At 35.4% G+C, this 24,461-nt stretch overlaps 3 protein-coding genes across 3 annotated transcripts in view; all 3 read left to right on the top strand.

The window, feature by feature from the left end:
• Nucleotides 1–322: 322 nt before the first annotated feature.
• On the top strand, nt 323–4,190 carry LOC146158049 (uncharacterized). Its single transcript, XM_083384588.1, has 7 exons — nt 323–429; nt 1,639–1,760; nt 1,951–2,514; nt 2,667–2,975; nt 3,156–3,458; nt 3,607–3,744; nt 3,816–4,190. Exons 2-5 carry the CDS (start codon nt 1,689–1,691, stop codon nt 3,375–3,377), a joined length of 1,167 nt encoding a protein of 388 aa, XP_083240714.1. The 5' UTR covers nt 323–429; nt 1,639–1,688; the 3' UTR covers nt 3,378–3,458; nt 3,607–3,744; nt 3,816–4,190.
• Nucleotides 4,191–5,001: 811 nt separating this feature from the next.
• On the top strand, nt 5,002–8,154 carry LOC146158048 (uncharacterized). Its single transcript, XM_083385674.1, has 5 exons — nt 5,002–5,116; nt 5,239–5,403; nt 5,716–5,838; nt 6,300–6,863; nt 7,017–8,154. Exons 1-5 carry the CDS (start codon nt 5,066–5,068, stop codon nt 7,155–7,157), a joined length of 1,044 nt encoding a protein of 347 aa, XP_083241800.1. The 5' UTR covers nt 5,002–5,065; the 3' UTR covers nt 7,158–8,154.
• A 4,379-nt stretch (nt 8,155–12,533) lies between these two features.
• The window catches only part of LOC146158047 (immunoglobulin-like and fibronectin type III domain-containing protein 1), a 31,115-nt gene continuing 19,187 nt past the window's right edge, over nt 12,534–24,461 (top strand). The window contains exons 1-8 of the mRNA XM_083383530.1: nt 12,534–12,647; nt 14,041–14,203; nt 15,200–15,265; nt 16,157–16,326; nt 18,358–18,496; nt 20,998–21,146; nt 21,807–22,037; nt 22,841–23,051. Coding sequence (XP_083239656.1) covers nt 12,561–12,647; nt 14,041–14,203; nt 15,200–15,265; nt 16,157–16,326; nt 18,358–18,496; nt 20,998–21,146; nt 21,807–22,037; nt 22,841–23,051 — 1,216 coding nt within the window. The 5' untranslated portion in view covers nt 12,534–12,560. The remainder of the gene's footprint in view (nt 12,648–14,040; nt 14,204–15,199; nt 15,266–16,156; nt 16,327–18,357; nt 18,497–20,997; nt 21,147–21,806; nt 22,038–22,840; nt 23,052–24,461) is intronic.

Raw genomic sequence — 24,461 nt, 5'->3', positions numbered from 1 at the left:
GTTATGGAAAGTGAAATGAGTTTGTTTGATTTGATGGGAAATCTTTCTGTTCAGATAAACCTAAAAATGTTAGAATATTAGTCGTAACTTTGGATTTGGACCCAGTCTGCATTTGTGGCCGGTGTACGAAATTGTTTAAGCATTTTAATTACGTAATTTGCAAACTTTAAAAATTGCAAAAAAATGAATCATTTGATAAACATCATTTACTGACCTGTTTAGACACTTTCTTTTATTTTTCTCGTTTTTTGCGCTATTTTTTAGATTGATGTACTGCACTGTGCTGCAATAATGCAGGCATTGTTGCAACAACGTTTCGAGAGTTCGTTTTGTGATTTTGCGCTGGTTGCAGTCGACAAAGGTGTCAGCGTGTCATATCCTGTCCACAAGTGTTTATTGGCTGCTGTGCCCCATCTGGTCAAAGATAAGGTAACGCAACTTTAATAAAAGAACAGGGGTCACTAACCTTTTTAAACCTGGTGGCTACAAAATGGGTATTGAGTTATATGTAGGACACTCAGTTTGATATGTGAAATAACAAATTTGCTCAGTAGTATATAATATTGAAAGAGGCTTTTTGTCGTTTTTTGACAACAAAGTATTTAAAATTGATAAATAATCACTAATGGGAGTTGGAAAGGTCGGAAAAGGTTGCCAGGTTGGAAAAGTAAGGCCTAGATTTGTCCCCCGCGCAATTTACCAGCCGCGGTCATAGCCGCGCATTTCATGTAAAATCAACGTTAAATGCGGTCAGCCGCGAAAAATCGCTTAAACACGCAAAATTTTCCTCGTGCAAATAGTTTTCAGTGTGATGCTCGATTTTCAGCTGTGCAAATTTTGCAAATAACGTTATTAAAGCCGCGCAAATTTGGGCGGAAATGTTATTTCAGACGCGCAATTTCAAGCTGCAAAATCGTCTCCCCCGCGCAAAATCTGGGGTGTCTGCACTCCCGAGCAAGCTTTTGCATTATCTTCCTGATTTACTCACTAATTGTATTATTTTGTTAGCTGGGCAAATAGCCTCACTTTGCTAGTCTAACAAAGTAATTTGAATTTTAGATTAGAGAGTAAATCCTGAGAATAATGCAAAGGAAATTAAATTTAATAACCCCAACCTAAATGATATACCCAACCCTAACCAAATTTAAACTGTCTTGAAGACCCCAAAATATAAACCATTTATATACAGGTGTGCATGTGATCTTGTTCTAAAGCAGTGGTTCTTGACCTTTGGTAACCTGTCGAACCCCTGTGTTATTCTGCAAGCATTTGTCGAACCACCAAATTTTCGCTCAGTATTAGTTTCTTCCTCCTAGCAGCTGAAACTAGACATAATCTAATTATTAACTTGCATTTATATATGTTAAATTTTTTTATGTGACATCTTGGCACATAAAAGAGATTCAAATTTAGCTTGAAATGACCGCATTTATGTTTCAGTGGACGTTTTCGCTGAACCCTTGAAACAGCTGCGTCGAACCTCAAGGGGTTAAGAACCACTGTTCTTAAGTCATCATAGACATCTGCATGCATTATAAATTGCAAATTTCTAATATAGCTCTTTAGTTTTATTTTTACAAAAAATTTAAATAATTGTAGTCCTTAGTTGTGGTAAATCGTAAATTCTAACTTTTTAAGGGAATGGACCAACATTCACTTCAAGTTTTAACCTCTCGTTTGGCCGTGGAATGTTTTGTCGAGTTTATCTACACTGGAAAAGTTCATGGAGTCCAAATGATGACAAAAAACATCTTCAAAATGTGAGTACCACCTTACTTATTTAAACGATTTGTTTTTCAAGATTTGTAATCTAATTATATTCTGTCTTTTCAAAAGAGTAATTTTATTTCTTTTTAATAGTATTTTTCTTTCTTTTTTTAAAGTATTTTTATTTATTTTTTAAGAGTATTTTTATTTCTTTTTCAAGAGTAATTTGTAATTGTTCTATAGATGTTTAACCTAGGAAGGCATTTGCAATCCAACCCTTTCATGAGATACATTTGCCGTCAGCGTCCCGACTTTGTACCGCTCATAGAAATCCTACCAAACGAAGCGATAAGTGACAAAGAGAACTGTGATACCACAACAGTAGAGAAACCTGTAAATGTTGAAAATATTGTTTTGAATCAGGTCGCTGAAAAGCCTTCAGTTGAAGAGACTGATAATAATTTTGATTGTCAAATGACGAAAAAAGCAGCACAAGAGAAAATTGCAAACTGTATAATTTCAAAGTTGTGCAACGGCATGAAAATGGTAAAAAAAGAAACCCTTTCTATTGTGGAAGTAGACAGCGTTCGTTCTGAACAATGTGGAGTCAAACCTGAATTGTCACCTAAAACTTTGGACACACCGCAACTTTTTTTAGATAATTGTAGCGACATTGAAACTGACAATTCAAACCCACAGCTTGTCGTAGTTTGTTCTTCTATAGCAATGGCAACATTGCCTCACAAAGAAACTACAAGTGACTCATTAAAAAGTCCAAATTCAGAGAAAAATCTAGTTATTTTGCCAGTAAGTAATTTAAAGTAAGTCTAAAAACTAAAGTTTGTAAAAGATGTGAACAACTTATATACAACTACTTTAATAATTATGGTTGTTTTATTAAAATAAATAAACTAATTTTATTTAACACATTGAAGTTTTTTTTCAAATTTTATTTTCAGAAAGTTTCAAAACTGTTGTTCAACAATGAAGTATTATCATCTAGTAGTGAAGACAAATCTGTTGAGAAAAATTACTTTTCAAATAAAGAAACAACTTCGGTTGTCCCAAATACTACTGCAATTTCTAAAACGTTGAACCCGCCGCAACTTTTCTCGGATAAATGTAGCGAAATTGAAAGTGGAAATTTAAACACTCAAGTTGTCGAAATCGGTTCTTCCGTAGCACTGACAACAACATTGCATCACAAAGAAACTACAATTGACACATTGAAACGTGCAAATGCAGAGGAAAATTTGGTTATTTTGCCAGTAAGTAATTAAAGTAGTTATAAAAACTTTTACTGAAATGGTAAAAATATTTAGTATTACAAACAAATGATATACATATATTATATATGTATAGTTATTCTTACAGCTAACTAATAATTAATATTGTAGTTTTAGTTAAAAATTAAATTGGAATGTTTTTTTTTCAAACTTTATTTTTAGAAAGTTCCTAAACTGTTGAACAATGAAGTATTATCATCTAGTACCCAAGACAAATCTGTTGAGAAAAATGAAGTTTCAAATAAAGAAACAACTTCAGTTATTTTAAATACTACAATTTCTAAAGCTTTGGACCCGTCGCAACTTGTCTTGGATGATTGTAGCGACAATGAAACTGACAATTCAAACACACAACTTAATGAAGTCGGTTCTTCTGAAGCATAGACAACAACATTACCTCACAAAGAAGCTACAAGTGACACATTAAAACATCTAAATTCAGAGGAAAATCTACTTGTTTTGCCAGTAAGCGATTTAAAGTATGTTTAAAATAAAAGTTTACTGAAATGGTAAAAAATAGTATTAAAAACAAACGATAAGTATAGTTATTCTTACAGCTAACTAATTAATTAAAGATGTCCTTTTATTTGAAAAATTGAAATTTCATTTTTAGAAAGTACCAAACCTGTTGAACAATGAAGCATTATCATCTAGTACCAAAGACCAAGCTGTGAGGAATAATCAATTTTCAACTAAAGAAACAACTACAGTCGTCCAAAAAAAATTGCAATTTATAAACCTGAAACGAAAGGTTGAAAACTGTTAGTTTTTTTGACATAACTTCAGTCATTTTTACCGTGCAACTGTTTCCTATTTTTTCAGGGAGCAAATACATTTCGCGCTCCACCTTTTACCGGCGCCGCAAGCAGCAATGGGCCGAGGCCGCCCGCCTGGGCCTCCCGGAACCATCCGCGCTGCCTCGCAAGCAGTACGACTGCAAAAAGTGCGGGGTAGCGGCTATAAAGATAAACGGCCATTCGCAGTACTACGGCCTGGCGTACTGCCCCAATGAGCCAGGGCAAATCCCGCTGGATGATTGGCTGGTTAAAATGCGCGACAGGCGGCGAGCTCGCAAAACTGCAGAGTTGACGCTGGCAGCTTCGTCCAATTAACGCGGCTTTCATTTGTATTGTTGTTGCTTGTTTTTTCTCGTATTTCGTCTTATGTATCCCCACTGTGTTTTCTTTATTCTGTATTTGTTCCCCCACTGTGTATCTTTCAGCTGTGATTTTTCGCGTTATTTGAGCGCAGTTCAATAAAACCTCTGGTTCTGCGCAGTGGGTAAAGTCGGCGTTGAGGTAGGGGAGTAGGGTTTTTTTCAGCTGTTGAAGAAATTTGCAACTGTTTAGGACCTTCAAGTGTTTATTTGGCCAAATTGCGTACAATACAAAATAAATATGGCTTGTGTCACAACGTGGAGCAATATTTACCACCAGGCGTAATAAATGCACAGCAAAAATTGAATTTCTTCAGCTAAAAAAAGAGATTTTTGCCGAAAAAACTAATTTTTTGCATAATAAACGACATTTTTGTATAAAAATAGAACAAATGAGACATTTTGCGTAAAAAAACAAACATTTAAAGTGGAAAACGAAATTGAAGAACGAAGAAAGATCGTCTTCCCCATAATCATTAAAACATTCGCAGGCGGGCTTTCATCTGACCTTCATTTATTCTCTCCCTTTTTCCGTCGAGAAATGATTGCACCCCTGCTTTCACACATACAAAACCCCACAGAAGTCACGGAATATTTTTCTGGGTTTCATTTGAGTAAGTTTTTGATTTAAATTCCAAAAACTTTGTGCCACATAAATATGATTTATTTTTGTGCGCGCGATTAATTTTGGGAAAGCCCCGGTAAAAATTCTCATTTAATTTATTTCTTATAAAAACTTGAAGTTTACAAGGACGTTTTAAAACTCACTCAAGCGAAGCGTGAACGTTTTACATGCATTTTCGAAACACCTGATTAGCTTCTTGACGTTCTTCCGGTCTTGGCTTGCTTCAATATATTTTTAAACATTTTAAACACAAAAGTAAACTTTCAAATAATTCGCACGAAAACTGTCGTTATGGAAAGTGAAATGAGTTTGTTTGATCTGATGGGAAACGTTTCAGTTCAGGTGAGCCTAAAATGTTAAAATATTTGACGTGTACTTTAAAAGTTACAACCCAATGCAAAAAGAAAATCTCATGTTTTTGCAAAAGCTTGGGCTCTGGTCTGCAATCCTAGATATATTTTTAGATTGATGTACTGCACTGTGCTGCAATAATGCAGGCATTGTTGCAACAACGCTTCGAGAGTTCATTTTGTGATTTTACGCTGGTTGCAGTGGACAAAGGTGTCAGCGTCTCGTATCCTGTCCACAAGTGTTTATTGGCTGCTGTTTCCCATCTGGTCAAAGATAAGGTAACGCAACTCCAACATATAAAAGCAGAGGTCACGATATTCTTAAACTTGAGAGATATGTGTGATTTAATCCATACATATATATATATATATATATATGACCTTTTTTGATGTTACGCTTATAAATTGTAAATGTAGCAAGGCATAGCCCACCTTTGACAAATTCTTGTTGTTTTAATATAGTTCTTTATCTTAAAAAAATGTATAATGAAATAATTGTAGTCCCAAAATGTGCTAGAGTTGTAAACTTTGAAATATATTTGATAAAAATACTGTCTTTTTGTTGTTCCTGCTATGGGTTTTAATTTGAAGGGAATGGACCAACATTCGCTTCAAGTTTTAACATCTCGTTTGACGTTGGAATGTTTTGTCGAGTTTATCTACACTGGAAAAGTTCATGGAGTCCAAATGATGACAAAAGAACATCTTCAAAGTGTAAGTTTGTTTTTATTATTTTTAACCAACATTTTTATATGAATTTTTTTCAACATTTGTCATCTAATTCTATTCTTCTTTTCAAGCAGACATTAGGAAATAAATAGAACTATTGTACTAAGTTTTAGGGAGATATACATTGCATACCAGTACAACAAATATGTTTAATTAATATACTTGTACATTGCTTTCTGTTTTTGAATCACCACATATTTATAACTACAATGAAATAATTGCTTACCTTATTGCTATTTATATAAATTAAAATGTCCCTTTGCAAACATTAATTTATATTTCTTGTTTATTAATTTATATTGTGATATATCTATTATTGGAATTAGTTTGTGACCTTGTTGATAAATGATTGTAATGTTAGCTTACTATTCAAGAGGTAATTGCCATTGTAATACCATTTTATTAAATTAAAGAATTCTGCTTGGTAAGTTTTAATTGTTCTGCAGATGTTCAACCTAGGAAGGCATTTGCAATCCAACCCTTTCATGAGATACATTTGTCGTCAGCGTCCCGACTTTGTACCGATCATAGAAAACCTACCAAACGAAGCGATAAGTGACAAAGAGAACTGTGATACCACAACAGTAGAAAAACCTGTAAATGTTGAAAATATTGTTTCCAATCAGGTCGCTGAAGAGCCTTCGTCTGAAAATACTGATAATGCTTCCGATTGTCAAATTACAAAAAATGCAGCACAAGAAAAAATTGCAAACTGCATAATTTCAAAGTTGTGTAACGGCATGAAAAAGGTGAAAAATGAACCCCTCCCTAATGTGGAAATAAACAGTTTGCGTTCAGAACAGTGTGAAATTAAACTTGAACTTGAATTGTCACCAAAAACTTTGGACCCACCGCAACTTTTCTCCGATAATTGTAGCGACATTGAAAGTGACAATTCAAATATACAAGTTAATTCTTCTGTAGCATTGACAACAACATTACATCACAAAGAAGCTATAAGTGGAACATTAAAACGTCTAAATTCAGAGGAAAATCTACTTATTTTGCCAGTAAGTAATTTAAACTTAGGTCTGAAAATTAAAAAAAGCTAAAGTAAAAATTAAGTAGTGAATACACCTTTTCTTAGATATCAATAGCTAAGATACAAATACTTATTTAAATATTGCTCTTTTATTTATTTAGTTAATTTAATATTTTTTTAGAAAGTTCCAAAACTGTTGAACAACAAAGTATTTTCATCTAGTACCGAAGATAATTCTGTTGAAAATAAAGACTTAATAACTAAAGAAACAACTACAGTTGTTCTAAATACTGCCATTTCTAAACCTGAAACATTGAGCTGAAAGGTTGTTTCTTTTTTGCATAAAAATTGAATTTGTATTTTTGAGGCAGGCAGGTTACCTAACATTATCAGGCAATTAATTGCTCACATCTAAAACCCACTGGTAGGTTTTTTGTATTTTGTTTTCGACGTGGTTAATTTCTGCTGAATTGTGAACTGGCTGTTTTATATTTTTGTTTTTTTTCGTGCTATTGTAATATTCGTTTCAACATGTGTTTTCTCAAGTCAAGACTATTGTAAATCCTAGAAACCGTTAATAGTTTGTTGTTTCTTTCAAGTAAATTAAGTTTGAAACAAATATAAATTGTTTTTTTTTTTAAATAATTATTCAACTAATCAATGTTTTAACATAAATGTGAAAAAATGTGTCATATTTTGTTTAATTGAACAATATATCTCATACTCGTTCTATGCCCAAGGTAAAAAATCTAAATGTGTCACTTCCTCCAGTTTATTTTGTTTTTTTACTTGTGATTTTCCTTAAGCAAATAGCACAGCACTAATCCCCAGGCAACCCCAGGTTGTGAATCACTAAACAAACTTAACATTTGGTTTTAATTTGTTGCACATTTTGATTTGTTGCCTTTTCCTTATGCCCAGATCAGGGGTTCTCAAACTGGGGTCCGTGGACCTTTTTTTAGTGGTTCCAAGAATTTTCATATTTGTTAAACTGACAACAGCAGGTTTCTAAAGTGGTTTTCTGATGCAGTGCTTCTTAAACTTTTTTAGTTTCGTTCACCCCTAGCATTTATCTCAAGATTTCATTCACCCTTGTCTAATTATATGATAAAACTATCTCGTCTATATGACTTCAGCACAAAATGACTTAGGTTGTTTCGATTTATGTTAAGATCAACTCAAGCTAAGTTTAACCATTAAAAATCTACAATTTCTCGAGTCAAGAGATCGAAAGCTACAAAAGCACAAAACACAGTCACCAAATTTTGTACTTAAACACTCAGTGCAAACCAATTTCACTTTTACAATAAGCAACAAAACACCAAAAACCGACAGTTCAGTAGTCGATTTACTGCAGAGCTATCATCTATTTCTGACGGTTCACCCTTGTTCACCCCTTTTGGTTGGTTAACCCCTGAAACAATATTATTCACACTGGGGTGAACCATTCATCAGTTTAAGAAACACTGTTCTAATGTATTCTATAAAAATCCACGGAGACCCAGAAACCTCCCGAAAATATTTTAGGGGGTTCTCGTTGAACAAATATAAAGAACCCGGTTAGAAAGTATTTACCGTGTTTAATATCTTAAACGTAAAATGTTGCACGGTGCTAATCTCCGATCGTTATGATCACAGTTTGATAATAAAAACGCGTTTCTTGAAAAGTGACTGTTTAGTCGTTATATTTAAATTTTGATAAGCTTTCGCACAACCGTGGTTCATCAGTTCAAAGTTGATATTTATTTCATTTAATAAATAACTGAAATAACCTAAATGGAGGAGTCAGGTGGCACTGTATGAAGACAAATTGTATTTGATTCTCGACAAGCTTTCGCACAACCGTGCTTCATCAGGTCAAAGTATGAGCACGGTTGTGCGAAAGCTTGTCGAGAATCAAATACAGTTTGTCTTTATACCAGAGGCGTGCAACATACGGCCCGCGCTACCTTTTTACGTGGCCCGCACAGACTCCATCAAGTAGCCCATTCATTTTTAATACTTTTCTAAGTTATTTTTGTAACGGAATTGTTGGTACGTCAAACTGAACGCATCACACTGACTGAACCTCCATTATTGCGTCATAGTGTGCATTGTAGTAAAACTGCCTTGTTCTGCTGGTAATGATTCAGTGAAATGATCTTACTTCATGGGTGCAGTGTTTTGAATATATATTAATATTTCACGGTTTTTAATAAAAACTGTAAATGTTGTTCGACTGCCCGTTTCGCGGCACACTTGACAATCTTTCGAGGCACACTAGAGTGCCGTGGCAAACATTTTGGGAATGAAGGGATCTGAAATCTTTGTGGTTTCACGAGGAGAGAAATGATCTTGTGACGACACTAGAGGTCGCTGTCAATAATAGAAACACAGAATCACTTCAAACTCTTACCTTTGGACCATCTTCAAATACAATTTGTCTTTATACCACCTGATTCCTCTATTTAGAATTAGACAAATACGGCCATATACAAAGATTGAAATAACCTAATTTTACTAAAAAGTATTTTAATTAGAAAACCTAAATATAAGTCACGTCAATTACATAAATGACTGACGTATAAATCAAGTCATTTGTTTAAATAACTTCAGTCAAGTGAAGTGATTTCTCTCAAAAGAGTTAGGTCAAGTCATTTAACAACAGTGACTTAATTTGTCAATTACCTCAACTCAAAAATTATAGATAAAGTTAACTAAAAACGTGACGTCATACAAAGTAACCTTATAAACACCACACGGTTCTTTTAGTCCTATTTAGTTCAAGTTTTGGGTTGGTGGTGTTCTTTAAGTTCACTACAAAGATCTTATTGATTTGCGCAAAGTAAGAAAAAACGCCTTTATATTTTCTTTCAGTCGCAAAGAGTTTTTTTAAATTACTTTGAGACTCTGAAGTAATCGGGTCGCCGCGAAAAAGGTTAACGGCATGCATGCCAGTGGCGTAGCCAGCCGAAATTTTTTTTTGGGGGGCAACAAGTTGGAATTTTTTGTTTCGTATTAGCTGCCGTTACGAACCCAAATAACAATGCTAGCAAACCGTTTCGAGCAGCAACTGACTTAGTATTGACGCAATACTCAAAAACCATTCAAAGAGCAAAAACTGTCTGAAAGTAGTGAAACTACATTAATGTATAGTAAATGTTATATTAACTACATCGTTTTTCACGTAACAATGCATGACAATTGAAGTCATGGCATGCCTGTGATCAAATGTTGGGGTACTGCTCATAAATGCTACAAAAAAAAATTATTAAGAGTAAAATATTTATAAATTTGTGGGGGCCATGGCCCCTCAGGCCCCCCTGGCTACGCCTATGATGCATGCCTGTAATTATAGCAAATTATATTCAAGACACTCAAAACATTATTTCAAAGAACTAAACCTGTCTCTTGACATTTTGAACATAATAAATACAAAATAGTATAAATGCCGCCGCCGTAGGCTAGTCAGCAAATAATTTCTGGCAGATAACTTCAACGCCAAAATAAACTTATTTACGTATAATTTTTTCGAAAAAAATTTTTACCACCGTCTTAAGACCGGTCTATATTTTTTAAACGTAAACAAAATAAAATCTGAACATAGGGAAAACAACACGTGTAGAACTGCAATTGCAAAGGGATATATTCAAGAAAAAGACCTGAATCACTTGTTATTCTTTTAACATAAGTAAAAAACAAAACGGTATAAATCCTATTGTCAAGAAAATTGAAAATGATCTTAACACTGTTTATAAAAACTGAATAAAAAGGCGAATATGTTTTGACTTTACAAAATGTACACGTTATGTCTAAAATTTTCAAGTCAAAATCGAATAAAAATGCACATAAATCGCTTTTAAACTAAAGTAAGCATTTTGAAATTGGTCGTTCAGTTATTTTGAAATTTATCGTTCATTTTATCAAAAAAATTTAGTTTTAATATATGTTCGAAGTCATTTTAACCGTATTATATCTTTATTAGAGCAATATACGTTATAAAAAACGCGTGATTAACGACGCCTAGGTTATCAAAAGCAATGTATTTCTAACAGGTCAAAATTTTGTCAAAATAAATTATTTTCTGGTCAAAATTTGTCAAAATTTCTTATTTTTTAGGTCAAAAAATAATCGCCCTACTAATTAAGCATAAAATCAAAGATTTAGATCCAAATAGATTCTATATGAATAATAAAAACGATGCCTTATAGGCGAAATAGATATTTCTGTAAATTTTTTATGTTTTATCTGTTTTTATAAAGAGTCTTAAGATCATCTGAAACGAAAGTAAGAATCTTTCTTTTACATTAATTGTCTGCGGGAGGTTTCTTACTCCCAAAAGTGTTCCAGCTCACAATTAAAGTAGTGAAAACGAAAAGCTTTAGCCTCACCCAAGCAGGCTTTGGCCTAGACAAGCCTAGCGTTCATCAGCTGAAGGCGTGCATCAAACTTGTGCGTATTGCAATGCCAAGGGTCGCGCTACCAGAATAGCCAGGCTCTCCTGGGAGACAGACGGCTTGCCTTTTTTAGTCATAGAAGACCCTTACGCCGTTTCACCCGTAATCGACTGAACAGGCTATAGTCGTTTATACCGGTGTCTTATCTTGTATTAGGTGGTATGTAATCTAAGTAAATTGCCTTAAACTTACAACGAAGATCAAATCCTATACAGAAGTAGGAAGCATTTTGTAAACGTTTTGAACAAATCTGAAGATAATGACTGGAAGTTGTAGTTAGATGGAGAATGAATATTAAAGCCCATACAGAAGTAAAAAGCATTTTGTGAACATTTCGAATAACTTGGTCTGTTGAAAATGAAAAATGTGTTATTCAAAACGTTCAAACCGACTTCTGTATTGGCTCTTATATTCGTTAAAAACAACCTTAAGCCGTTATTTTACAAAATGCCAAAAACTGTTCAGTAAGGCTGTTATTTAGGAATCTGAGTCTATCATGTCAGTCGAGCTAATCTGAAGAAAATTAACCATTTGCAGTTCTAATTATGCTTGGTTGAAGCATTTAGGCATTTTTAGTGGATGATAAAGAGTTATTCAGAACGTTATTATTAGACTACAGGTTTTGTTACGTCATAAACTAGCCCTTTTGAAAAACAATCATAAAACTTAGAGATCCAAAAATCCTAATCCGGTGTTTGCATAGTTTGAACTTTGAAGTGTAATTTGCTTTAAAAGTGATGTACATAGGTCTAATGCATTATTTATTCTTTGTTTACTGCTAATTTCAACAAAGTACAGACTTTGGAGGTGATTGACAGCTTTGTATATAGTTCTTTAATGTCGCCTTGCACTACATTTTAAAGTTTGAATGTTACCCTTTTTAGTATTAGGCAATAAAATATTTGCAACTATTAGCATAAAAACGATATTTGTTGTCTTTACATTAGAAAATACATTTATTGGTCTGTTATGTATCTAACAATTCTAACAGAAGTCAAACTATGTAAAGTTTCTGAAAAATAATTTAGCAGAAGTCAAATTATAAAAAGTCGCTGAACAAGTAGTTAAGAGACAACAAAATAGGTTTGCTAAAAAGGTACTTTGCAGAAAGCCGTAGGTTGTGAAAACTGTTGGTTTTAAAAATTAAAGGTTTAATGTCCAGATTTAATTGCATGTCTTTTCCGAATTACAGGTTTTCAATTATTTTTGTTGTTTTCTGTCGAAATTACTTGTTTTTTATTTTTTCTTCTTTGTTGTTTTTTAGCGCTAGCGGAATTGGTGCTTGAAAGATGTCGGAAATAGTTGTGTCAAAGGGTGGCAAGGCTACCTTCTCTTGTGAGCTTCCAGATGCATCATACCAGGGCGTATGGGTCGGGGTAAGAACTTTTTCACTTAATAATGAAAATTTTAGCAACTAGCAGTTTGTTAAGGTTGTACTTTGGTGAACATCAAGAAGATTTGAAGTAGCACGGCTATAGCTGTAGTTTTAGAACAGGAGTTCTTAAGACATTTAAATGACTACAGCTGTTTAATCAAATTACCAAGTGCTAACTATCTGCTGTATTTACAGAATTAAGCCATATTTTGAGAAAACATTTGAGAAATTGAAGACACCATTTAGGTTCCTAAAATCACCCTAAAAACACTGTTAGTAGCTGCAGGCCTGTGGTAGCCGCTAAGGCAGAGGTCCTTAAACTGGGGTCCGTGGCATTTTGGGGTACGTAGACTAATTGTTTAGGGCCCATCAAAGCCTAATTTAAATGAAGTAATATTGTCAAAAAATAAAGAATAATTGAAAAAACGTTTTGACTTCTTCTCGAATCTATCAGACTTGATTTAACTTTATATTTGCGCATGAGTTCGGCCGGAAACAGCTGGTTTCTTAAGTCTCCTTAATGTTTCTGAAAATTTTATGCTGTCCCTGGTTTAAATAAACCAAAAATAGGTTTGGGGCGTGTAAAAAAGTTCTCAAAAACTGTGGCAAGCGTCCCGGTATTGGTTCGCGAAGCCTTTTCAGGTGTTATTTTGAGTTATTTTTTAGATTTCTTTATTATATTTAATGGTGACTTAATATTGTTACACGTGCATTGTCATTCGATTAATCGTTCTCATCGACCGCTGCTCTTTGGTGTTTAATCGAATTACAATGTAGCCTACGTGTAGTATTATTGAAACCATCATAAGTATATGGCATGATGGTTGGAGGATGTAGTAAGACGTAATAAGATTATCAAAGCCCATACAGAAGTAGGAGGTACTATAATATGTTGAAAATGAATAAATATTTATTCGAAACGTTCAAAATGATACCCACTTCTGTATGGGCTTTAATAAAAATGATACCTACTTCTGTATGGGCTTTAATATTTTTATTACATCATAAGCATAATTCCTACTTTTTCACACAAAAAATTAATTAGTTAGTAGAACTAAAATTTGTGGTTTTCATGATGACTTCAGACTCACAGGTTGGAAACCATTGCACTATAGGTGGTATGCGAACGAAAAAGGTTGAGCCTAGCACAAACGCGATCTAGGTGCATTTAAAAATAAAACGCTGCAGAAAATTCTAAAAAAGCATTCTACTTTAACCAGAATGTTTTTCCTCATTTATTTTCGATAACTATTATTTTTTCATAACTTTTTTTTTGAAACTGATATATAATAGTTTTCATTTTTAAATCATATATATTGCCAAACAGTAGTACAGTTTTAATACAGGACTAATGCGTTGCAAAACATTCAAAAAAACATTTTGTCTTTACCCAGAATGGTTCCACAATGCAACACGATGGGAAGAGAATAGTGATCAGCCAATCAGGAGGCGAGCATACACTCGTGATAAGCGGCACCAAAAAAGAAGATGAAGGGAAGATTGTGTTCAAGACCAACACTGGAGGGGTGGAGGTCCCATTTCAACTCATTGTCACAGGTGGAATGCTCCCTTTTCTTGCTTCTTCAGTGTTTTCAGGAGTTTTGGTACATTATTAGTTGTTGAGGTTTTTGTTTGGTGGTGGTTCGTAAGAATTTTCAAAACTTTGTATTTTGTTTCATTCATTTTCAAATCATTTTAATTTTGTTGCTTTAAAGTTTAAACCGTTAAGTAGGTACTAATATAAAGTAGATGAAAGCAGTAAAACCTTTTGAAACAAAAGCCAAAATAATAGTGATGTCAAAGCCAAATGGGTAGAGTAAACCGACATAATCTGAATAAATACGTTTCGACACCCATTTGTTCACTGGGTATACAAGCAACTCAATGCTCTTTTACTTTAGTCATTATAACACTGGTAATTAGTTCCACATAGGTTAAACGCCGCTGATCATATGGTTTCAGTTATCATGATACAAAAACGCATTCATTTTACCATCACACAGGAATGTGAACTTTCAAGAATATCTTAAACAGATTATTAAACACGTTGTTGATCTACTCGACCTAATTTGCTTTAACATTCGTTATTATTAAGCTACATTCCAGATCCGTGCATAACCTACCTATAGGTATATATTATTGGTATCCACTCTTTTGGTCAAATTAAATTTGTCTAAAGAATTGATTAAAAACACTAACAAAAATTTCTCCAAACAAACGCTTGGTAGTATTTAAAAGCAAACTTACTGCCAGCATGAAAATCTACCAACCACTATATGACTTTTTGGTTTTAAATTACCCCAGAGGTTATATCCAAGGGTAAATGTTTTAACGGTTATATTCCATTTCTAAGTTTTACCTCCGATGAGTGCAGCCTTTGTGTCAGACTGTCAGTCGTCAATCGTCCGAAAAAACTCTCACATATTTTTGAGATAATCTCTTTGTAAAAATTTGGTGAAAATCTTACCTTAGAAAAACATTACAACGTGATTTATATTGTCAGCATAAAAATCTGCAACCGCTTTTTCAACTTTGCTTCTTACATTTCTTTAGAACCTCCATCTATCGATCCAGAAGAATTCCAGAAAAGCGCCGAAGCCTTGGGACAACTTAAAATAGGTAAAACGATTTGTCAATAGGCCTATAGTTAAATGTACACTTTGTTACTAAATAAACGTCTGGGAAACACTTTGTATAAATAATTTAAGCAAAAAAGTACAAAGCGCTAAGGCCAGGTTTAACTTTCCGAATGCTGTTAAAAGCTCCCTTTTTCGAATGCTATTTAAAGCAGCCGCAAAATCAAAAGACAAAGAAATGCAAAACGTTAAACTTTCGCCTTTCGGAGCGTTTCGTCACTAATCGTTTCTTTTTTCTATTATAAAAAGCAACAATACCTAAAGCAGAATAATCTATAAATACCACAGTGTTAAGACCAACGACATTATACATCCAAATACGCAGTAATATTCACGACAGGATAAGACCTGAACTTTTCGCAATAAGGCCTAACTTCATCGGAATAAGGCCGAAATGGCCAAAAATAACGTCTGAAACGTTAGGGAAAGGGTATTGGACGATCGGGGGGCGGCGGTCAGATATCGGCCGTTTTGGTGTCAACATTGGGACACCATAGCCGTTAGGGCGCCGCTGTTTTGGCGACGGATTTTTAGCCTTGTTTGGGGTGATTAGTTGGTAATAGGTGGGGTTAGAAAATGGGTTAGGGTTGAAATTATAAGGCGAGGTAGTGATGAATTTAAGAGTCTGGCATTGGAGTTAGGTAAAGTGTTGTTTAGGCACGATTCTGACAATTTAGATCTAATTCCGACGGATTTAGATTACTCCGATTTAGAAGGTATTACCACTATTTGGTATTATATCTAATTTGGCCTTATTCTAATCTAAACTATGCTTTTTCCGACGTTAAGTTTGTTTTTATTTCGATCTTAAGGCTGTAGTCCATTAAAAACAGTTATAGACGATAAATAAGCTTTTTACGTAATTTATCCAAAGGTTCCCCGATGGTCCTGAGGGTTCCGTTCAGTGGGGCTTCCCCGATAACAGCATCGTGGAAGTTCAACGGCAAACCAGTTTCTTCCGGACGGTACCAGATTGAATCCAGCAACAGTGAGACTAAACTGACCATCGCCTCGTTCCAAGCTGAAGACTGTGGAACGTATGAGGTTGGTCTGGGAATAAAGAATGTAAAATGTTGAAAAGTAATTGGTTTGCAGGTATTTGGCACTGTAGAACTCCTTCAATATGAAGTTGCTTGCACTAACACAGGGGTCGGCAACCTACGGCCCGGCCCGCCGCCTTCTTGACAAATAAGACACGAGTCCGTTTCACATACTTTTTGACTATTTTAACTACGTAAGTGCGAAAATTTTTCGCTCTCCGCGCGACATCATTCTACGTCCGGTTTGTTTACGTTTTGATGTTGTCTTTTCACCTAGATCAGCGCTTCTTTACCGTTCCGCTGTGTAAGACAGCCAAGTGCGTCACGGAAAACGTATTCAAAATGTTGGACGTATATTTTTTAACATTTTTTTTATTTTCGGCAATGTAATAAAAACTTGCAAGAAATTTAAAAGAAATACCGGTATACCAAAAAAATTGCGCTCGCTTCGCTCGCCAGGTGTGCCAACACTCAGCTAGATTAATTTTAAACGTGAGCACGTTACCTAAAACTAGTTTAATAACACTTTTCGTTAGTAGTATGGATGACGACGTGTCAACTCGACATTTAAACCAAACAAACGCTTTTTTTCGCTCTTTGCCCAACACTTTACAGCCTTCTTAAATGTTATTACGATCCGAAATCCGGCTGATTCACAATTGTTTTCACATGAAAATAACACAATTCTTAGTTATCATTTTGTGCGGCCCGCAGAGACCTTTCTGAGTTTGGTTTTGGCCCGCGACTAGAAAAAGGTTGCCGACCCCTGCACTAACATAATGTAGCAACTAGCAAGCATTGGGGTATTGCTGTTTCTCGACTCGCTTCTCTGTGAGCCTTTGCAGCTTACTTGGTAGAGCGAAGGTCCCAGTATGGCCGAGGTCGTGAGTTCGAACCTCACCACAGGCTAGTTGTTTAACCTGACCTTGCATGCATAAAAATCCTGATCAAGCTGACTAATTTTGGTAAGCTTACCGTACCTGAAGGCATTCGGTGTATTAGGGACTACCACTATCAAATCCATTTAGTTGACCAACATTGTCTATTAATCATAAAATCACGTCGGAGCTATAGTCAAGTTAACTATGTAATTAAAGCAAGATTGGTAATATTTTGTGCTACGTTTGACGAAAGCGCAGAATGTTTCTTCAAATTGGCTAATACCGCCTAATTTTTTGTGGAATATAAATCACAACACATTTTTTGTTAAAAGCTATTTCGCTGGAGTCTGACTCGGGACTTGTCGAGTCCGACGTGCGCATACGAAGTAGCACATTTTTAAAGTGATAAGGCCGCAAACTGGAAATTGTAAATGTGGAATAGCATATGGTGGAGTATTAAAATAGCATATTTTGGAATATGCATTGTTATTGGATAAATTATTTGAAACCCCTATTTAAGAGTGGATGTCTAAATATCTGCCATAGTTTAGTTACGTAAGTGTGTAAAATACAGGCTGTACATAGAGTCGGACATGAACTATTCCAGGGGTGGGCAAATTGCGGCTCGCCGGCATGTTTTTTGTGGCTCTTCTAGTCGAATCGTCCCCCCAAAAAATGTAAAGGCTACCAAGATACCGTTTATGAACGTTTCTCTCTTTTTCGTTTCTTTAGTTAGGCCAGAATTTTGTTTATGACGTAACACTAGACATAGAATCCGAAGAGTTTTTATTCCTAAGGTTTCAGAGATTAGCAAATCAAACAAAAGACTGATATTGATAAATATTGTGCGTGTAATTTTGTTATTGCCGTTATTAATATTGTTTAATTATTACCGTTTTGTTTTATTAGGATTATGTTATTATTGCCGAACTTGATTATTTACGTTTTTGTATTGAAATAATTGAGGCTCTCTGGTACTTGTATTTTCTGCAAATGGCTCTTTCATTGAATACATTTGCCCACCCCTGAACTAGGCACTAGGGAGTCGGCAGAAGTTGGATTTTTTTGGCCGGCCTCGAGTTGTTTTTACCGACTCCGCAGCCACCATAAAACAACTTCTTGAGCTGGTTTAGCCTATTACTGCTTGTTTTTAGACAACTCTGAAGAACCAGTTTGGCGAGATGAAGGTGCCAGTCGATGTGTCATTGTCCGAAACTTCCAAGGTCAGCTTCGAAACTGTCAACGTACCTGGACAGACTGTTCAGAAAACAAGCACCATGGTTATCGGAGGAGGTAAGCCCTTGTTTTGATACTAAATTACTGGCGAATACCAGTGTTGTAAACAAGTCACTTTAAAATGACTTTCGTCCAAGTCAAGTCGTTATTACAGCAAGTCAAACCACCAATTTACAAATTGGGCGTTAAACTATTAAAATTGGTAAACTCGTCCGATTTTGAACAATAAATGAACCAAAAACTAATAAATACCAGATAAATAGTACGCTAATCGTTTTAGGTGCAAAAATTTAGATAAATAGCACAATTGTATAAAAAAATTCCAAATGAAAACACTAACTCTCAACCCGAGTCATTTAACTCAACGACTTTAGTCCAAGTCAAGTAATTTGTTCAAAAGACTTAAGTCTAGTCTCATTTGAAAACAGTTCCTTAAGAGCACTCAGGTGACTCAAGTCATTACAACACTGGTGGCGAACACAAGGCAAACGTCTTGTTTATGCTCAACAAAAAAGAAAGTATAAAAACTCTGAAATCGAAAAATGTTTTTTAACTTACGCCCGAAAAGATATTTTGTCATTATAAAGTCACAGTTTTGTTGAGTTATGCGATTTTCTGTATATGAAGGAATGTAATACTAATATTATCTAGTGGTTCTTAAACGATTCTGTTTCGTATCTTAACTCAATGGCGTTCATAAAATGCTTGTAGAAATACAAAAACTGCAACATTATCTTTGAAGAAAAATTGTTGGAGGTTGTAGTAAGACGTATTAAGAATATCAAAGCCCGTACAGAAGTAGAAAGCATTTTCAACGTTTCGTTATTTATGATGTTGAGAATTATTGAGTTATTCAAAACGTTCAAAATGATTCCTACTTCTGTATGGGCTTTGATATTCTTATTACATGAATTATGATTTTACAAAACAAATAAATACATTCACAAATGAGCAAAAAAGAATATGTTTGCAAAACAAATTAGAAAAAAAATTACAAACTACTACATGAATTGGATTTGGTGTTTAATTTTAGTGAAATTTATATCGCTGAGTGCGTTGTAAGTCTAAAAAATTTTTCCAAAGACGTTGTGAGCAAAAAAAATTTAAGAGGCACTAAATTATAATCCGTTGCAATGTAAATCTGAATCGACTTAAATCCTCTACAATCAGCATTAGCGCGTACAGTGCTGGTTATAAGCCAAAGCATTAGCCCAGTTCATTTGCTTTCCCGACCCACCCAAAGCCACGCAGACAACTGCATCTGGACGTCATGACGTCATGACACTGATATACTGCGAGACACTCGAGGGACGCGCTTTCCAGAGCGTGTGTTACGTCATAATCAGTAGTGTTCGCGCACAGCTGCCGTGATTCAAACGACGCTTTTCTATATCACGTACATGAAGGCTTTAGTGGCTTGATGCTAATATAATTTCTTGAGTTAGTCAATAAAAGGCACTTGAGTATTCGCGTTAATTCAAAACTCCTAAGTTTTTTTGTAAATTTATTTTTTTAGTTTCAAGATTTGAACTGATTACAGCCATATGCTAAGCTAAGCATTACTGGAGACCCAAACAAAACCAAATTTACTAACTGAAGAAAAAATGGAATGTTTCTGACCATAACCTTCTTAATGAAAGACTTATACCTTGAAGTCTCTAAAAAACACAAATTGACCTAACAGTTTAAGTTAATCTTTCCGCAGCATACTGTTGGTAAGCTCCTTTTAAATAACAATTAAAATGCTTACTTTTTCTTTCCAGTAACCATTTGGCTTCACATAAGTCTAGAAATACGACAAAATCGCTATTTTCCATGATAACAGATCGCTGGCCAGTAAATTAACTCTGTCTACCGTATAGTTGGGTGACCCCTGCTAACATTCTTTGAAATAAAAAAACTCGAATCATCTATTTGTCCAAGTTTGCTTGGTATTTTTTGCAAGTGTGTTTTTTTAATCTCCTCTGAAGTGTACTTTTTAAAATTCGCTTTAATTAAAAACGAAGCCTTGTGTTGAGATGTCGAAATTTCGTCTAAGAGAGCACACAAATCAACTCAGAATAAACTTTTATTGTTTTTATTTAAAAAGGTTTTTTATGTTTCCAGTTGTCGAAATCTCCATTAAGAGAGCGCACGAAAAAATCACAAAACAAATTTGAATTAGCCGCATTTTTCGCTAATTCTTTTAATGCAAACACAGTGTTTAACTGTTTTTCTTTTTTGCGCCAGCATCTTTGCAGAATGTTAAATCTTTTACTTTGAAAACGTACATTTTAAAACGCGATAACTCACACAGAGACATTTTTATCAGCAAGTTAATTATTGTTAAATGGCCGTTCAGTGCGTTTACAATCGTTCGAACATCAGAACTGGGGTATTTTTTGTCAGTTTTGTGAATCATAGAGTTTTAACGTTAGTCTTCCCAAATGCCTATAATTTTTCTGATTGAATTTCCAGATGATGAAAACCCGTCAAAGATAGCACACAAAAATTCAAAAAAGAAATTGCCCGCTTTTTTCTTTAATTCTTTTAATTAAAAATGTGTTTTGTGTTTCCAGATGTTGAAATCCCGTCCAAACCGTCCGGCAACATCAAGTTCGACAACATGGCCGCCAACCTTTTCGCCATCACTTTCGTCACCACAAGCAAGGGCGATGACGTCAGCGAATACGTCATCGAAGCGAATGGAGGAGCTGGGTGGAATAAGGTGTTGGCCAATAACTTGGAAATATTTTGGCATGTTAATACATAAGATATTGGCAATATGAAGTGTTACCGAAAAAGCAAATTTATACCAACTATTTGCAGTTTAACAATATTTTTTAGGACTGTTTTTTCATTTTTTTTAAATTATTTTAGATTGTAACTTTACCTAAAAATCGCCCTACATCATTCTCCTAAGTTAGTGCAAGCATACACGCAACAACATGTACTACATTGTACCATTAATTTAGACCTAAAAGTCCGGTGTCGAAATCAACTGGTTTTATTTCTAGATCTTAAGGCTTTTATTCACTTTTTGATAAGCAGCAGTAAGCGATTATATAAACCAATGTCTAAATTGTGTAAAAACTGAACCAGGCAGAGTCACTTTAGTTTAATTGGACAATTTTGAAAACAAGTATTGAGCGTAAATACTTGGTTTTTATACACAAATAAATTGTTTAAATTTAATGGACATTTAAACGCAGATTTTAAAGCCTGGTTTTTACTCAAAAAAAAGGTTATTGAACGCTCTTTCCAATTGGTAAATATATAGGTTTATTTGCGCAAATCCACAACCATTAGTAAAAAAAACATTTAAAACACTCCTTGTTTTTCAATTTTAGTTTCGACCCCCCTTAAACAAAAAATATTTCGTCCGCAGTGCGCCACCTTTCGACCGGGCGACAAGGCGGTAAGAATCTCTGACCTTGAAGTGGGAAAGAGGTACACGTTCAGGATCAAGGCTACAAATGCGGCTGGGGAGAGCGAAGGGTTGGAATCGAGAGCTGTGACTGTCCAGAAACCATCCCAGAGCCCGGTGCTGGACGCTGGAGTGCTGGAGAAGATGAAAGGAGACCAGTTTCTCAAGTCTGGTAAAGATTTTCGACTCAAGGTAAGAGGAAACTGTTTTTGTTATATACATTTCTACCAGCGGATCTTTTATGGCGTTAGCTGTTTGAGCAAACGTTGTACTGAAAAAAATCCGCCTAAAGCAAATAATTTTCGCTTTAAGGTAGTAGAAAAATTGGCGCTGGTCTAGAATCCTATCACAGAGTTCAAAACAATCATTAAATCAACGCACTTATTTCGGTTAGCGTTTGGATGTGAGTTAGTCAATTATTATTGTATTTATTATTTAATAAGCTTAACCCACCCAAATCCAAACGCTAGCTCGCACCCTAACCCAAATAATATGCGTTGTGGTAGGATTCTAGACCAGAACCGAAAACTGTTGTTCGCTATTGTGCGTTTTTTTAACGGGTTGTCTTGTAACCTCCAAATCCTTAAAAGCGTATTAATGGGAGGCAAAATTTGCAAGATCAGTTTCTCAAGTCTGGATAGACTTTCGAAAGGCCGTGATTGTTTGTTTTTGCGTGTGTGGTAAGTTTATAGTGCACAGCTACCAGTGTTGCAAACGAGTCGCTTTGAAAATCAGTCAAGTAATTTGCTATAAAATAATCTGTAAATTTAATTTATTAAAACTGTTAAAACCTGCGTAGTTCAGTTGGTAGAGAAACGTTTTCAGTATGGCCGAGGTCATAAGTTCGAACCTCACCACAGGCTTGGTATTTTCTAGCCTGGTATACTTGCACTACACGTCTTAATCAAATAACTTCTTAGTCCTTTTGCACGATGTAAGCTATAGCATTATTTTCCCGCCCTATTTTTAAATCCTAAAACTCCCGCTTTTTTTAGATCCCTTACGTGGGTTTTCCCCTTCCGATTGCGCAATGGTCCAAGAACGGCAAGAAGATCACCGCTAGGGGGCGCATAGCGAGCGAAACGAGTGACGTAGACACAATGTTCGCCATCTCGGGCCTTGGGGCCGATGATAGTGGAGAATACACCCTCGTGCTCAAGAACAAGGGCGGAAGTGCAACCGCCAAGGTCAACATCGTCATTATCGGTAGGTGGCGGTAGTGGATTGATTTTATAAAAAAATGGGGGCGGTTTTTGTATTTTGGGAATTTTGAGAAAGAATTGTGGCGGATTTCTTATGGCTGGAATACGGACACATGCAACTGCGTCAGCGGGTACTGACGACTGATTTTTCCCTATGAAAGTTTGTGTTAATAACAAAGTGTTTATACATTGTTCAAACGCACTTACAGAACGGTATAATCTTGTTTTTCGCTTTTGGAAAAACAAATTTGAATGTAAGTTTAGAGGACGTTTGGTCCAACGCTAATAACTTAATTATATTGCAGGCAACATTGTGTGAATTAAAATTCACTTAGCATTACTTGCCAAATAAAATTAACTATTATTTTTTTTCAAAAGAGGGCAACGTTTAGGATATGCCTCAGTGTAATTTGCTTACTTGTATTCCTAGAAAATGTTGTGCAAAATCAGGGGTAGCTCATTTGACTTAGCCATTATTTATCTATAGTCTTAAGCTTAGAAGCAAGTACCATTAAATGGTAGTTAGTACACGAAGAACAAAAACACAGTTTAAAATGTTTGTTATTCCCCCATGACATTAATCTGCTTTATGCCGTCTATATTTTGACTTAGTCATTGTTTGTCTGTCGCCTTTAAGCTTGAAAGAGTGCAGATAGCTTGTGTGAAGCCCTGTCGTCTACGCCCTGCATATCAATGATAAAACACTGTGCGGTCTTGTGATTAACCGTCACAATTATGATTGATTACTTAAGTTATGACGCACTTTGTCGCCCCTTTTTCTGTTCGCGGAGATTTTGTCGAAATTATGTTGTAAACATTTGTAAAATAGCTAAAAACTGTGCCGCCCAAATTTTAAGTTTTTTGACAAAAATAAAGGTTCGATTAAGCCGATTTTTTTGGAAAGTCTGATTTCCAGCAATAAATACAGTCAGGATGTCCGATAATATCGGATCGGAGCCGATACCCGATGCCAAGTGGTAGTATCGGTACTCGTCCGATAATATCGGATCGGAGCCGATACCCGATGCCAAGTGGTAGTATCGGTACTCGTCCGATAATATCGGATCGGAGCCGATACCCGATGCCAAGTGGTAGTATCGGTACTCGTCCGATAATATCGGATCGGAGCCGATACCCGATGCCAAGTGGTAGTATCGGTACTCGTCCGATAATATCGGATCGGAGCCGATACCTGATGCCAAGTGGTAGTATCGGTACTCGTCCGATAATATCGGATCGGAGCCGATACCCGATGCCAAGTGTTAGTATCGGTACTCGTCCGATAATATCGGATCGGAGCCGATACCCGATGCCAAGTGTTAGTATCGGTACTCGTCCGATAATATCGGATCGGAGCCGATACCCGATGCCAAGTGTTAGTATCGGTACTCGTCCGATAATATCGGATCGGAGC

This window comes from Ascidiella aspersa, chromosome 3 (genome assembly GCF_963924565.1).
Source record: "Ascidiella aspersa chromosome 3, kaAscAspe10.2, whole genome shotgun sequence".
Lineage (NCBI taxonomy): Eukaryota > Metazoa > Chordata > Ascidiacea > Phlebobranchia > Ascidiidae > Ascidiella > Ascidiella aspersa.
Note: the sequence above shows the minus strand (reverse complement) of the source record. Positions and strands in the feature narration are given on the sequence as shown.